Consider the following 17101-nt stretch of genomic DNA (forward strand, 5'->3'; position numbering starts at 1 on the left):
AACAGAATAAAAAACAAACAAACAAGTAAGCACAGATGGCCTGAGCCTGCAGATGTGCAGAGCCCAAGTGGATGATTATGACCTCCAAACTGAAAATAGTATCCTCTGTACAATTTTTTAAAATCATAATTCAAGCTTTCATGTTTGCTTGATTAAATCTACATATACATATAACATATAGCTATATATAACACATAATAAGACAACTTATAAAGAGAGAGATTATTTTGAGGTATATTTTTTGGTAAGAATCTAAGAATAAAAAGTACTGGTTTCACAGTCAAATCAACAGTTCTAGTAAGTATTTAACTTTTAAATTTTCATGTGCCAGAGGGTTAAAGATTAAGTCTTCAATATAAGAAGTAAGAAGCATGATGTTTTCATGGATTCAACAAGCTATGCTGCAGGCTTCAACTAAAACCCCTTTTTGTTTTGTTTTTTCGCTTTTGGCTGTATTTATCTATATTTTGTCAAATTAAAGAGCCGAATTCGCTATTCGCAGTTTGTGTTTGGTAAGTACCATTGGATGTAGTAACAACTATCAATAAATTACTTTTTTCTAAATGAATAAAACTTAAGAATTTTCAGGCAAGTTCTGAAGTTCCAAGGAGCGTCTTCTTCTACGGTCTCTAAGCGGGTTTAGGGACGTTTACTGTTGATGGACACCGGAAATGATGATATCCTCGGAAAGTGCAAGCCATACTCTATTAACATGTGTTCCATGTCTGTGTGTTCAGATTTGAGTGACTTGGGGTAGTAGCCTACCTTTGTGTTGGTAAATTGGCCAAACTACAATAACTAACCTGCTGTTGCTTTCCGAACACCTGCACACACCTGTTACTTTCACCGCTCACTGTATTTTACAGTCTCTCCCTCAGCCGCGCTTACAGTTCGAAAAAGAGCCAAACCTTTAATCAGTGTAAACCGCGCTAATAATACGAAGATTAGCCCAAACTCAGTTTTTTACCATAGACTGTATAAGATATGGACGTAGCACCCGTGACGGCACCCACTGGTTTGGGGGAGTGGGTTTTGTGACCAAACCATGGGCATTTGAGCTGCGCCATCTTGGATTTTAGTGGGAGTGTACTTTCCATATTTGGCGGAGAGGCGGTTACTCTGCGGGTCAGCCGGCCGAGAATCCGCCCACGTAGCTCGGAGCTATACTTAATATTTACCGGCTTTCACCGCTGCCTCCATACACTATCCACTTACAGTTACAGCAGAACACAAACAACAGCACCGGCTTACTGACAGAGCTGCTCTGTCCATACAATGTCGGAAAAATGAAAGGAAATTTGCTAATTAGTGCAAACAACCAGGTAAAATAGTGAGAAACTTACTTACCGAAAAAACTGCAACACAGACTCCTTCGACGGTCAGTTAGTACAGTCTACACTACAACAAGCCATATTGTCACAAAAACCTATCCGAAAATAAAACACGGACACGGCAGCCCCAGTCAACCACTGGAGGTAGCCGGAGGCCTCTGGATGTAGCCGCCTAGCCCAGCCGATGTTTTAGCAAAGAGCTAACTGCCAGTACCCACTCAACGTAACCATGCCCTAATTTATGTAAGAATTTTAAGCAAACGGTTGTGGTACAAAAATTTTTACCCACCCACTAGGTTGCAACAGGTGGTCTACAGGCGGCCACAGCAATCAGCAACAGTAGTCGTTTTTTTTTTTTGGAAAACTTTATGGAAAACAAGCAGATGACAAATACACAACTTATGATCGTATACGGTCTATGGATCGTACATGAAAACAATTAGGAAACAACGTGCCGGAAGTAATCGCAGTATTATGCAGAGCAATATACAAAAAATAAATAAATATCATATCAATCATATCATATAATGTTGGAATAAATTAAAATGCAGCAGGAGGAAAATAAATAATAAAAAAGTATGTGAACACTCAATTTACTCAGTACTGTTACAGGCCAGGTTTTATCATTCCAAAAATATTTTGGTATAGACATATAAAGGGAGTGGATAACTGTTTAACTGCAAAGTCCACAAAAATCACAGGAATCATTTACATTTAGTTTACACTCTCCCAGAACATCCTTTACAGGATATATTGGCTGTAAAATGCGTATTGTTAATATTTGTCTACAATGGTTAAAACGTGGTTAGAGACACAGAAGCCAAGGTTTTACTCTTCGTGGGCTTCTAGTGTTTGAATAGATTGAGTATTTGACTACATTTGGTGTACTACACTGCCCCCCACGGTCACAAGCCCGGTCTGCTCACATTGCTGCCTTGGACATTGTGTAATTTCCATCATAGCCAACAGAGGGAGACACCTTCATTTGGATTTGTGTTCAAAGTGAATTATTGTTTGAACCATTACATTTATTCAGCAGAGGATGAGCACTGGTTGCATCACTCAGGCTGTGACAGTCTTATCAAAAAACCCGCAGCTGGTTTCCCCCTTTTTCATGGATTTTCCACAAAGCCAAGTTTTCCTCAGTTGTTAGACATTTGATGGAAAGCCTCTCATGTAATCTCAGTACTCTAAAAAAAAAACAAAAAAAAAAAACAAAAAAGACAAGTGATCTCTATTTGAACATGGTCTATGTGTTAGGCAGAGCTTTTTACATCAATAAAATGTGAACATTACATTAAAAGCTCTAAAAACTTTTTTCTTACATGCCAGAATGAACAGTATAAAAGATCTTCAAATACAGAACACATAGCACAAAACAATGACAAGATACTGAATGTATTTGCAAACTTTGTAATGTGTAAAGCTTTTTACGCATAGAACAAAATGGTAGAAAATGAATCATTGTGACTACTGTCTTCTGCACAATGACAATAACAAAAAGCAACACAAAAAAAGGATTCATCCTGTATTCATTTTCTGTCTGGCCAATTGTTTTTGTCTCCACTTTCTGCAATGTTTCCTTTGGCTGTACCGTAGACATTTTGCCTGGCATGATGTATTCAGCCACAATGAATCCCTGGATGTTCTTCCTCTTCCTTGTCCTCATCTTCCTCGTTCTGTTTCCTTCCCCCTATGTCCCCCCGTTGTAATGTTCTTTCTCTGCAGGGATTTATCGAACCTGCTAGACCTCACCGTTAATGCTTTGATTTGGAATAATTAACTGTTAATGTTTGCACCTATGCGTGGTCAGTGTGGCCAAATTTAGTATTTCATTCCTGGGGTTGTGGTGTAACTTGATTACAGTTTGATTTACGCCCAAAAAATGTTTAAGTGTTTTTACAGAATTTGGTCAGTTTTGGGTCAATGTATGTGTCAGATTCCACTTTTAGTGCTATATTTATTTGCCTAAAATACCCATCACTTGTTGCTGTTCCACTGTGCAGTCACAATGTACACAAGAAAGTGACCCTTTAACTGTTTTCGCAGACATATCTGGACTCCAAAGACTAGATTAAAATCAAGATCCGTAAGTCAATTTAAAGAAACAGCTGTTACATAACATGACAAAAATTTCCCCTGGAGGGATCAATAAAGTAATTAAAATAAAATAAAAATAAAGAACTGTTAAGACTAAGTCAAGTAATGATCCCCAAATCAGTTTGGGCGATAGTATTCCTTTTAAAAGATATAGCTGATACCCACCTCTCTGTAACCTCTCTTGCTGACAGGAGACTGACATGTTTATAAGATACATATCAGCAATTCATGCAGGAAAAAGGAGTTCCAACAAATCTTTCAAGATGTTTGTCCTGACAATCTAAACAAGATGCCTGCAGCAAATCAGCAGTTTTCAAGTTCTGTCAGATTCATCGAGAGTGAAGGAAGCATTTTAGACTACAGAAGAGCAGACAGACTGTCATGAGTGTGACATGAGATACTGGACTTCAGACGCAGCATTTATCTGTAGTTTCTTTGAACACAGATTCAAAGGCTTTGAATCACAAAGCTCGTGTCATCGGTCAAACCCATTATCATTGCTGGGTTGGGTTGATGGGATTGGAACAAACTGCTAAAGGCCTCAGAAAACCACTCAAACTTCATTTGTCCTCTCGTTGGTTAATCAGAATCATCTACAAGTTATAAGTACAAAAATGTTCTTATTCTGCCTCATTCTGTCTTCATTACGTTGAATGTCAGTCAGCTCAAATGCATAGACTGATAATATAATGATAATTGGTAACACTTTGTTTTTCAGCTTCCAAATAATTACTTGAAAGTTTCCTGGCCGGATTAATTTATATGAAAGAAATTTCTCCATTTAATTTATTACTCATTCAATTATTGTTGAAAACTTTTTTTTTGATTAACGCTGGATTGTGTGCTTGTTTGTAGACATGTTCCACATTTTTGCTCATCTGCTGTCCTCTGAATAAAAGTCTCAAGCCTGTGCTGGTTTTGCATTGAGAAACAACTGGAAGAGTACCAATTGAACACGCTCTGTTTTTACCTGTCATCAGCACCAAATTATATGGGGTTTTTTTTCTTCCAAGGAAACTTCTTAAAGGAGATTGTTTGCAAGTAAATTGGAATTTGGTTAAAAAAAAAAAAAAACTCACCCAGTAATCATAATAAACTTATTGGAATTTGGTTAAAAAAAAAAAAAACTCACCCAGTAATCATAATAAACTTATCCTGTGTTAACCTAACCTCTCATAAATAAAAGGTAGCTCAGGGCTCAGGGTGTCTTTACATTATATGACATTTTAATCCTTATTGCAGCAAACAATTAGAATTAAAATGAAACATATGAATTTTTTTTTTAACGTGTTTATTTTGTTTCATTTTGCCCACATGCCAATGGACACATATAGATTAGAGTTGCATGTCAGATGTTTATGGGTAGGCTATTTCACAGTTTTAAAACTCTGAATCAGCACCAATAATCATAAAGTGGATCTAATAATTTGTCCTTGCTTAATTTCAGGACGTTGCCTCTCATTTGTTTATTTATTTTAGAGATATAAACATCAAGGAGTGAAGTAACCTCCAGGGGGAATCTGAAAAGCCTCCTGTATGTGATGCTGACTTCAGGACCTTTGCTAGCCTCTGGATTATAAGCTTAATTGGTTTCCCAAAGCTACAAATGTTTATTTTCTATCCCATCCAGAAGGAACTTCGTGATAACAGCTGTGTAGCTCCGCGACACAGAAGACACTCTGCGAAGACTCTCAAAACAAACACAGTGGAGGGTCTGACAGTTCACGCAGGATGCGTAGAAGGAAATGAGGAGGAAATAGATTGTCACAGCAGGATACGTGATGAACACAGTCGCTGTCATGTTGCTCGGGCCAAGAGCCTCTGAGTCCAGGATTGTGGCCAATTATGTTATGACAAGGGGATCAGATCGTAGTGACGCCTAAACACTGATTTATCTGACCAGGGCAAGGTGGTTTGTCTCTTCTCACAGTAAGTTTTTTGTGTGGTGGTTATGCACCATGTTTTTTTTTTTTTTTTGGTATCGGAACTCAAAGCAAGACTTCGTATCGGTAGTATTGATACTTTGGGGACTGATCCGCCCAACCTTATCTTGGGAAGAAGTTTTCTGTCCTCCAACTTGACAGCTTCAGTAATCACTGTCTCTGTGCAGTGGTAAAGCAGATAAGACATTACAAAGGAATGCTATCATCGCTTCCCGGGAACGTTTTTTTTTTTAATTCTTAGGCATTCCATGGTAAAATTCCAGATTCATACTTTGGGTTTCTGTACCACAACCATTTGTTTTGCACCCAGCAATTCGTCTTCTTTCCAACATGGATAAAAATGTGTATTCTGTGAAAAACCTTAAGCTAATAAAAGTGCAAACATGTTTGGCAAGTTGTATTAACACTAAAAAGCAAACCAAACCAATTCCATACTGAGGCCAGGTGTTGACAGATTTTTTTTGTAACAGTCTGTGAATTATTTCATAAAGCAAAAATGAAATTTCCAATGGACAATACTAAGCATAATTTCTCCAGCTTTCATCTAACAACAGTTTTAGTGACCTCCTGGTCTCTAATTTTATGGAAATTTTAAGGAGACAAACTACCATTTGTCTCCTTACCTGAAGCGTCTTTGAACAAAACAAAATCTTTTTTTCTATAAGAATCAAAGCCTCTACACACTCACAGTTTCCAAATCCATGTTGCCTTGGGGATCCAATGTATATCAGGCTAAGTAGTGTGAGCCTCCTCCAGCTTTCCAAATAAACATGATTTTTACATGAAATTCAAAAGCTTGTCTTTGACTTTGGCTGAAAGTAAACAGAGAAAGTAGCCAGCTGGGAGAGCCATCAGTAAACACTTTCTGTGTTTACTTTCAACAGACTTGGATACAAATGTTTGAAATAATTCATGTAAAATTCATGTTTATTTGGAAAGTTTGCGCAGGCTTGCTGCTGCTTTGCTTGCCCCAGGATACACTGATTTGTGTGAGTCCTGGGTTCCCTTATAGTCTTAAATGGACGTGGTGACTGCAAAGTTAGCACAACTCATAGCATCACAATAGCCACATTTATGGGTAAAACGCCAATTTGAAACAAACCTAAATAATCCTTTAACCTTTTCTTCCAATTCTGGTTCTTACAGTTTCTGATATAGACACTATTTCTCATGGAAAATAACTGTAAATTGTTGCTAAAAACAGCCATGATTCTAAAACGTTAAAGTATCACATTACAATAAGCTTTTCCTGTTCTGAACACTTTGTACAAGCTGTGATGTAAAGTTCATGACCTGTCCAGGCAAAATAACTGTCAGTGTAAACTTCCTCTTGTTTTTTAGCCTCTAATTAAACTGAGAAAGATGTGGGCACTTCGAGCAGGTTACTTTCTCAAAGCACGAAGCCTTCGATCCAGTGCATTGCAGGTTTTATGGAAGCAAATGGTTTCAGAAAGAAGCCTGGAAAGACCTGTTTCAGAATCAGAAAACATGAGGATTTTGATTTTTTTATTTTTCTCCAAGAATACATTAGGTCCTAGCTGCCCTTACGATTGTATATTTTGATGGTGTAGCCTTGGGTGGTGAGGGTCAGGAAAAGAGAGTTGACAGAAAAAAGATGAAGCAGCAAGTTTATGGGAAACTTTTCCATAAGTTAAGTCAAACACATGGACTTTTCCAACCAAATGAGTGAATCATACACCCCTGGGCTCACCCTTCCATAGCTGGAAAGGAGAGATTAGATTATAAAACTAGGCTGGACAAATTTAAGTGAAATAAACACGTAATCATTTTCCAAAAGTAATTTTATAAATAAGAAAATGATAAATAAGTTGCACCAGTTGTGAGAGTACACTTTCAGCCGATTACTGTATTTGACACGTATGCCACTATGCTTCAGTTAAGTGTCTTAGTACAGTTTGGCAAGATATCCTTCTCACAACAGTCCTATCCTTATCCTCTATTGAACAAAACATAAAAGTGAAGAAGAAGCACTCCGATCTGGCAGAACATATTCAGGCTGATCTATTTTGGGACTTGTTGCTGTTATTTCATTCCTGGGAGATAATTAGTACCTTTTCAGATGATCATGGCCAAACCCAGGGCATGTGAGTCAGTATGTTTATCTTGCAAAGCCTGTTTCAACTTGTGTAAGAATATTATATGGAATTGGGATGATTAAAGGCAATAAATTGGAAAGGTAACAAAAAAGGTGCAGTTTGAGAGAGTTATCAAGTCAGGCTTCTGATTTCACCTTACAGGGAAATTGTTTGGAAAATATATGTGAAGGTGGTGGGAGCAAAAGAGACAGAGTACAACAAAAACAGATCCACAATGGATGCCTTTGCTCCACATCTGCACTCCTTCACATTGTGACGTCTTTGGTACTTTCTTGCCTGCTGAAAGAGCACTCACAGGCGACATCTGATATAGTGTGTGTGTGTATGTGTGTGTGCACACGCGCATATGTGTATGTATGTGTGTGAAGCGCACTTGTTCTCTGATCCCAGTCACTGGTAAAACACTTAAATTCATGTTGATCCACGCCACTGACAATTAGTGGCCCTAGTCCGGGCAGTGGAAATGAGGACGGAGTCTCAGTGCTTTTGGTGAGGTGCAAGGAACTGAACTCAAGAATCACAAGTGGAAGAAACCTGAGCTGTGCAGCCAATAAGTCTTTAAACACACACACACGCACGCACGCACACGCACACACACACACACACACACACACACACACACACACACACACACACACACACACACACACAGAAACAAGCAAAAAACCACATGCAACACACGTTTATTATGATTAATAGCATGCATAATAGAGCCTGTTTTGAGAATAGTTTGCTCATTAAATACCCAGAAACACACAGTTCCCACTAATTTCTTGCCCCTTTGAAGTCAGTGAATTCATAAAGCATTTTAAGTTGACATGAAATAGCTGATTTATGGCCTGTTGCTGTTGTTTTATCTTGGTAGTCCAGATGACCCCTCCACTAAATCATGATTCCCTGGTCTACTGTACCTTTCACCAGTGGTTCCCATGCAAGCCATTGGCTCAGAGGTACATCTGACAAGATAGAGGTTATTTTCAAATACATGACATGAAAAATGATCTTTGCAGAAGCAGCAGTAGACATGCTGAGAGTGCATTTGCAAGGAGTCATCGTCAGAGTTGTGGCAAATTCTGCTTATGAATCACTGCGCTCTCAGAAGCTCACATACTTTTGCCCCAAAGTATTGATGTGTTAACTTTAGACAGTATTTATAAGAAAAAACCTCTCTAACTCTTTTTAAACTTATCTTTGTTCCACAGCTAACAATAAATTTGTGATTAGTGACACGTGATAAACTAAAGTAATATTTTAGTTCAGTCATATCAAATAAAATACTAAAACTGGGTAAAAACAGATAATTAATATACAGTACAGTAAATCCAGTACTGCATCTGTGCTGTGCTGGGTCAGTTTTTTAATCATTGATCAGATTTTTAGTGTAGCATATGTTTTTAAAGACCCTGTGATTCAGAACTTGCTTTCCTACTCATGCAGTGTGCAGTTAATGAATTGGTGATACATTAGTCAGTGCTCATGTTGGCATACAGAGCAACAGGGTTTGAGTTATGAGGTGCCAAACTCTTAAAATAAGTCAGGATTTAAGCAACATTAAAGCCGTCAACATTGTTTCAGAGCGCCATTTATTAGAAAACCCCAGAGTGAGACGCAGTAATCTGATTCCTGAGCCGACGAGCAGCTCAACCTTCGGTATCCGGAGAAGCTCTGTGGTCAAATTAACCTGTTTCGTAATAAATGATTGATGGTGCGAAGAAACAATGAGGGGAAATTCTACTCAGCGCATAATAGGTGATCACAGGGGATAATGATTATTTGGAAATTGAAGAAGAAACATAGTTAGCTTAAGCAGCTGTAAAAAAAAAAAAATGCTGATAGATCCAAGAATCACTGAGTGAGGAGCACAGTTGGCAGAGACAGCAGTGTGAGCTGGGAAAAGCTGCTGGCTTCCAGTATGCGTGTGGACATGTGACTTTCTGTCAGAGCACCTCGCCTCATCTCTCCTGGACCTGAAACTGTGTGGTTAAAGTGCTTACTATCACATTTTGTGCTCAAATCAGACACAAACAAGTTTTTATAAAACATGTCTTTCTGATGTGATGGCTGTTGTGACATCTTTAAATGATTAATGAAGTGAATGTATTTGAAAATAAACATTAATTAATAATTAAGATAATAATAATTAAGAACGGAAAGCTCGACAAGCATTGAGTGAGTGCAAATCTTCAAGGTATGCGTTAATCACATATTGTTGTATTCAAATGACCCAATAGCATGTGATGGCCTTTTGTCTTCTTATCATTTATGATTGTATGTGCAATTTCTTGTTGCTTTTTTATCTTTTTAAAATATAAGAGGAAGACATAAAACTGCTTTGTATGTTAGATTTTAACTCAGAGCATGGGAAGTGCACAGCAATGACCAGATGACTGATTTCAACCGTTAATCTTCGATCTGGACCCTATGCACCTTATTTCCTCAGAAACATCTAGTTTGTACAAGAAATTCACATTTCCTTGAGATGTTTGTGACCAAAATTGGAAACTTGTGGATATCACTGCCTGACTAAACCTGCAGAAATGTGTGCTGTGGAAAGTACTTAGATAAATGCGACCCCTGTGAATACACCCCCACACACGCTCGCAATTACACTCACATATCGGCACCATTAACAGATGCTATAATATTTTCATTTCTATTTGACATTTTCCTGAAAACACAAATAAAAGCTTTTGATCAGATATATAAATCTTTTATCACTCTCTGCTCAGAGTGCCATTAAGGCTTACTTATTATAACAATTTCACATCCCACTTAAGAACAAAAATAGATTTAGAAAAAATTATAAAGGATGTACAAAATGTTTATTTAAAAATCCATATCTCTGTGTCTGATTAGCCTGCTGTCTGATAGGTCATCTCATGTGGTTAAGTTTTTCCTATTTGAATGAGTATTACATAACAAAGAAGATCAAAGTTACCAATTAGCTGCTGATTTCATGGGAACTTGCTGGTGTATATAATTCTGCTTTAAAACCTTTGAAATAAGTCGCTCTTTGTGCTGTATATTTGTGTGGGATTTAACAGAGTCAGGAGGGGGACTAATTCCTACCCTGGAGCTGTTCACATTGGTGTTTGCTACCAGTGTGAGTACATGGCTGTGCTGAGCATAATGTTAAAAAAAATTACTTAAATGTGATAATAAAGCCGAGATCTTAACAAAGAAGGACATTTCTATATTAGTACTGTCATTTGTTTTGTTATTGTTTGACACATTTTGTAGTTTTGTCTGAAACTTGCAGATAAAGTTTCTGATCTCAGTGGCACTTACCTGCAAAAATAAAGGATTAAAAAAAAGAAACTATATAGGGAATATTAAGGCATGATAACATCTGTAAACACTGCAAAGCCACACACACACACACACACACGTGCTCGTGCACGCACAGAAATAATAATAAAAACCACTTCTTGTAAAATCAGTGAAGTGTCCCTTTAATACAATGGGAGTCATTTGGATTTGGTTTGTGGTGCATTATAAAAAATACATTAAAAATCTATATATATTTATGTATTTATATATTAATATTCAACATCTCTTTCAGAGATAGTGTTGATGTTTGAAGTGAGAAAACACTTACAATATTTTGTAATTTGGGTGAGCTGTTCCTTTAAATATTCAACTTTATCAACAAACAAGGACTCACTGTTGTGAGTATATGTGAGCCCAATGGTGCTTGCATGGAAAATTGATGCTCTTCTCACTAATGTGAGAGAAACGGCTCCTGACACACCATAGTGGATCATATTTTCTCTCTGAATTACATTTCATTCTTATTTTTTTCCCATCACTCAAGGGAAGAAGCAACACAGACTCTTATATCACTGGATGAGACGTCTATCGGTTCCTGCATCAGTTCTGCTTTGGTTCTGGCATATTTCCAGACTGGGATTTGTTTTGTGTCCTGTTCAGCGGAAGGTGACAGCAGACGTGGTGGAGCAGCAGGTGTTTTCTGCTGTTTATCAATAAGCACAGAGGTGACAGAGTGCAGAGCGTCACTGAAGAGCCCTGCTGACGTAAAGCAGCTTCACAGGTTTGTAACAACATTCGAGTCAAGCTGTATATCGCTTCGGATCCTCTTATCCAAGCATCAGCTCCTTCAAACTTAATAAATCAAAAAATATTATCCCCATATTGATTTTTTAGAGTAAGAAATGTAGAGGAGCATTGTCTTAAACCTGCCTGAGGTCAGTGAGGCCATTCGATGCAGCTCATTTGTATGGGATGTGAATGTGCACCTGTTCACACAGAGGGTAAATATCAGCCTCATTGATTGTCCATTTATATATTTAATTAGCTAAGGCAGACTCTAGTGAGAGCAAAGGAGATCAAATTGCTGAGAAGTGGAAGGCTTGTTGTAGTGTTGTACGATCCCATTTTTCACAGTTTAATTCAATTAGTGTGTGTTGCTCCAAGAATCTGGGCAATACTTTGACACACTGCGTTTTAGGCGTCTCTGTAATGTGTTTGCCTTAGCCAGTGCATTGCTTGTTTAAGCTTAATTGCAATGAATTGGAGTCTAAGACTGTGTTTATTGTTTCAGTAGGGAAGCTCTCGCGGCCAGGTCTACTTCCTGAGACGCTGGTTTTCGTCCATCAGACTAACACTCTCTCTGTTTTTCTGTGTTTCTGTGTGTCTGGCATTAGCTATTTGACACATTACCAAAATCCAGGGGCTTTTTCTTACAAAAATCTTAATTAAAAAGTGTTAAGGTTTTGTTTATTTGTCTATAAACTTTGGGAAAGGGGTAGCCTACTCTTCTCAGAGCCATTTGTCCGTGCTAATAGGGGCCATGAAATGATCTCATCGAACTGCAGCAGGAAAAAAACTGAGTATGAGAAACTTTGTGGTCATATTATCAACTTCCGCTTTATGTTGACAACATGTGATGGCATGTCAAAGGCCATGTTTGCTGTGAAAGGATAGTGTGGGTGTTAATTTACAGCTGCATTGTAAGTTGTACACATTTATCTTCCTGAACACAGAGGTTCTCACTTATTTCTGCTTAGCTTTGACACACACCAAGTCCTGTTTGCAGATATGAAAGGTGATACAACAGCAAATAAAAACCTATGCTGAACTAAATGTCCACAGAGTTCGTTCTACAATGCAGTAAAAACAAAAGAAAAAAAATAAAGTGCATGATTTAAAAATGAACTAAAAGCCCTTATTTAATCGGCAACTGTGAAACTCTAACTTTATTTCCTTTTACCAAAAATCCTGAGGGTCGTGTTTCTCAGCATTTATGCACACGAACAAGCTTATCTAAAATCAACAAGAAAGGCTGTACGTAACCCGTGACATTAAGCAACAATCTGCAGTCGATTTAACAACAGGGAAAAGCGTGCTTTAGAGCTGATGAAACTAAAGACATGAAGCTCATTTGAGTGGAAAAGCTAAAACAAACAGTTCCGAAGTTCAGTGTTTTATATGGTGATAAAATGGGAGCAGAAGGTGTCTGTTGACTGGCATTACACCACATTAAAAAAGGGAACTGCCACTGGAAAAAAATGCAGCTAAACACAGAATAGGATCAGAAAAAACTGCTCTGAGGATAATATGAATCACCAGTCCTTTATTGTCAAATCAATAGCTCTTTTACAAACTTGAATGTTTAAATTTAGTGATGTGAGATTAAGAAACCTCTGATTTTTGTCTAATTGATTCTAGAGGCTCGGCAGGTATTTTGTCAGTTTTAGTCAGTTTTCAAGCAAAATGCCAAACATTTGCTGGCGCAAGCTTAAAATATGTGACTTATTATTTTCCCTGTTTTCTGTCATAAATTCAATATCTTTGGCTTTTGGACTGCTGGTCAGACAAAACAAACGACTTGAAGACATCCATTTCCTAACATTTTGACTAAACAGTAAATCAATTAAGTGAGTAGAATAAACGCTAATGAAAATTAATGTTGCGTGCAGTCCTAATTGATCCATAACATGTTGTAAATAAGCTCACTAATTATATGTGTTCTGAGTTCTGTGTCTTCTGAGTGTAGATGCTGAAAGATAGCAATTCATGAACATGAGCACTGATCAAACTACATGACTCACACAATTTAATAACTGCAGAAATCCCTCTTGTGGAAAACCCCTTTAGAGTGGTAATTTATTAACTAGAACCTTCTCCTAGAGAAAAATAATTTTATTACAAACAATATTTACACAACATTGATCACTTTTGAACACCATTTTTCTCAAGCTGACAGCTGTGATGAAATATCCTCATCTTGACACTGCACAGCAAGCAACATCCGTCCAATGATTTACACCACATTTTCTGTAGTTGTGGAAAAACTGTTCAGCATTCCCAGTAAGATTTAAATAGTTTGGTGTTATTAACTGCGACACACAAATCTTTGTACCCTCACTGTAAGATGGAAAAGAAAGTTTTTATAATTTTACATATTTGTGTGTATTCCAGCGATGAGGAACAAAAATGCTGTTCACCACATAATAATACTGCACTGTACATTAGTCATAGAACTAACACAATACGTCCTTCAAAAAGCACTGTACAATAGAGTTTGTTAAACAAATTGATCCTCACAGTGGCAGTACATGTGCCAGTGATTACTCATAAGGATCACATTCAATACTGTTTTCACTTACCATACTGACCACAAGCTTGTGACTCAATTATTCTAAATTACTGGCCTCATCTATTTTACAGTAAAGGTTTGCACAATGATTGAACAGAGTAGCTGAAATTAGGAAGGACAGCTTTTCCATCACTGACTGACTTGACTCATGAAAAAGTGGGTCATCTCTGTTTTAATAACTTCTGTTAAGGGCAAAAAGACAAAATTTGCTCGCACAGTCAGAGATAGTCATCACTGAGGTAGCTGGCTGCTGAAACAAAGAACACAAGACAATAAAGCTCACAGCACTTCAAGTTTCTCTGTTTTTTTCTGGCTGCATGCTCCGGACTTCACATGTAGAGTCATTTATTATTTTTTATGTGCCTCCACCCATTTTTCAGGGGTTTAAAAGGTCACTTGAGGAGAAGTAATTCAGCAGACAATCTAACTCAGAGCGATCTGAGAACTTTCCCCTGATTCAGAGTCAGTTCAGATGCATTTCTCCTCCACTGTCTCAGTGCACAACGACACCTGAAGTGCTGGATCTTTTGGGCAGGGCAAAGCTGAAAGGTCCCTGATTCCATTTGTCCCTTCTCGGGTCTGAGCTTCAACGCAGGCCTGCTCCAACGAATAAGAAACTTGCGAGTTTCTGACTGATGAAGGTCGTGAACCAGAGAGTCTATCTGCTTTATGACAGCTTCCAGTGTACACCTCACTTCCCTCTGGCAGATAGAGGAAGGTCTGTGAGCTGCTAGTGACATCTCGCAGAGAGTCCTGGTTGGAGATGACTGAGGAGAGCTGATGAGCATCTATGCAATGGAAGTTTCCCTGTCTCTGTTGCCTCCTTGCTCCCATTTTACAAAAGAGGCACTTGATTTTCTCAATGAGCTTGAGGAGAACAGCTTTGCGCAGTAGGATGTAGATCCAGGGGTCTAGAATAGGGTTGAAGGAGGCAAAACGTATGGCTCTTAGATCCGGGTTTTTGTCCAACTGCAGCTCAACTGGAGTCTTATAAAGCTGGTTCAAAAACACCTGAGCCTGTAATGACAAATGAGAACAGTGCCTGGGTAGATGGACAAAAGTTTTAAATTGCGTGTAAGTGTGCCGCTTAAGATGTGTACGTGTTTGAGAGAAGGAGTGAGAAAGCCACTAATAAAAACACGGATTCACCAGACTTAAGCCAAGATAGCGAGGAGGGAGGGGAAAGTAATTTCATAAAAAATATGTTTGAACTTTCCTCTTTAATCATCCACTTGGATTTGCTTCAAACCGAATGAACATATTGTTCCATGTATAAAAATATCTACGTTTGTGCGAAAAAAGCGTGCGTAACACCTGCCTTGTGAAAAAGAGTGTAAGAGTAAGTGAAAGGAAAAGTTATTTAGTTCAAAAGATATATTAGATGTAAAAGATAATATGCTTTAACTTTGCTTTGCAATCATCTGCACAGATTTGGATCAATTGCGTGACAAAAAAAAGTTATATGTAAATAAAATAAACACATTTTTGCGTAAGATAGCCATGCGTAAAACGTGCGTAATAGTTAGAATCAACCCTCAGGGAACGGGGAAAAGATAACTTACAACAAGTGGGATGGAGCAGATGAGCACCACTGCCGACGTGCCTATGAGCAGAATAACCATCTGAATCTCTGCACCGGCAAGACGTCCAAAGCTGCGTCCTCGTCTCCGCGGGTCCACGTTGCGCCCCAGATCAGTTCCCAGCGACATCCTGCGCACGTAGCGCCGGTGCATCCGGATCAAAGCCACACAAACCAGTACATTACAAATAACAGTGGCGAGAATAAGAAGAGAACTGAAACCCGCGTACATGTAGGAGTAGGCTGCATCGCTGGTCTTGTTGCTCCTCCACTCTAAAAAACACCAGGTCTGCGGGTATTGTTTCTTCACCTGCCCAAATCCCATAATGGGCAGGGCGCAGAAAAATGCGTTTGAGATGTAGATCGCCAGGAGAGTCAGACCCGCCAGTTTTTGGTCCACGTAGTCATTGTAGAAGTAGGCATGGTTTATAGCGATGTATCTCTCCACTGACATGGCACAGATTATGCTGAGCCCCGCCAGAGAGAAGAAAAGCATGGTGAAACCAAAGTACTGGCAGAGCGGGTCCTCTCCGGGCCAAGATCCTTTCACATAAATGGCGATGGTGACAGGACTGGCCAGCATTGTGCCCAGGAGATCCGTGACTGCCAGTCCGCACACCAGCGTGTAAAACGTGGTTTCTTTCTGCTCTTTGCGAGATTTACAAAGAACCACGATGGCGATGAGATTCCCAACCACCCCGAAAATGAACATAATAGACGGAATGGTCGGGACCATGGTCCTCCCTGTCATCGATTGGTTATTCATTGTTATGCCCCTCAAACGCAGCGCAAGACGAGTGACACGACTTTTCTTATCGCCAGTATTTCCAGTCGAGAGCACGAAATTTACTTGCACTTGAGAGAAGCCTGAGCAACATTGTCAACATTGTCAAAATAAGAAAAAAACTGCTTGAACCTTCTGTTAACTTTGAAAAACTTTTAGCCCTCCAGAGCATCCTCTGCCCGCTCTTTCTGCCAGATCCTCAGCTAGCTCTGCAAGACAGAAGAAGATTTCACTCACCAGGACAGAGAGACAAAAGCAGCCAACAGCCACCAGTGACTTCATTGAAATGAGGCTCTGCCGTCAAGCTTCCTGTAGGGTTCAGTCCCTCCCCTTCATTTCACTTCACAACCCTCATCAGCTGTTCAGTCTGGTGCAGGAAAGGCCTTGGACATGTTGTGTAACACCATCGCACGGAGGCTAACCTAAAGCCACTGCAAATGTTCAAGAATGACTTTATCATTATTGGTCAGTGAAGCAATACATCAGAAACTTACATGTAATTTTGTGCAGAGACAGTGTGAGATGAGCCAGATGTATGATACTTTTTCATTACTTCAGTAACTTTGATGAATGTTTCAATAAAACAATACAGAAAAAAGACTTTAAATTTACATAGGACAAGTGTTAC

The 17101-nt window shown here is 38.8% G+C and overlaps 1 protein-coding gene across 1 annotated transcript; it reads right to left on the reverse strand.

Annotated features, from left to right (window-relative positions):
* Positions 1–13088: 13088 nt before the first annotated feature.
* On the reverse strand, positions 13089–16731 carry ptger4a (prostaglandin E receptor 4 (subtype EP4) a). The gene is made up of 2 exons (XM_041043074.1): positions 15673–16731; positions 13089–15127 (listed from the first exon to the last, which is right to left on the reverse strand). Exons 1-2 carry the CDS (start codon positions 16453–16455, stop codon positions 14579–14581), a joined length of 1332 nt encoding a protein of 443 aa, XP_040899008.1. The 5' UTR covers positions 16456–16731; the 3' UTR covers positions 13089–14578.
* Between the last annotated feature and the right edge of the window lie 370 nt (positions 16732–17101).

This window comes from Toxotes jaculatrix, chromosome 7, assembly GCF_017976425.1.
Source record: "Toxotes jaculatrix isolate fToxJac2 chromosome 7, fToxJac2.pri, whole genome shotgun sequence".
Taxonomy (NCBI): Eukaryota; Metazoa; Chordata; class Actinopteri; family Toxotidae; genus Toxotes; species Toxotes jaculatrix.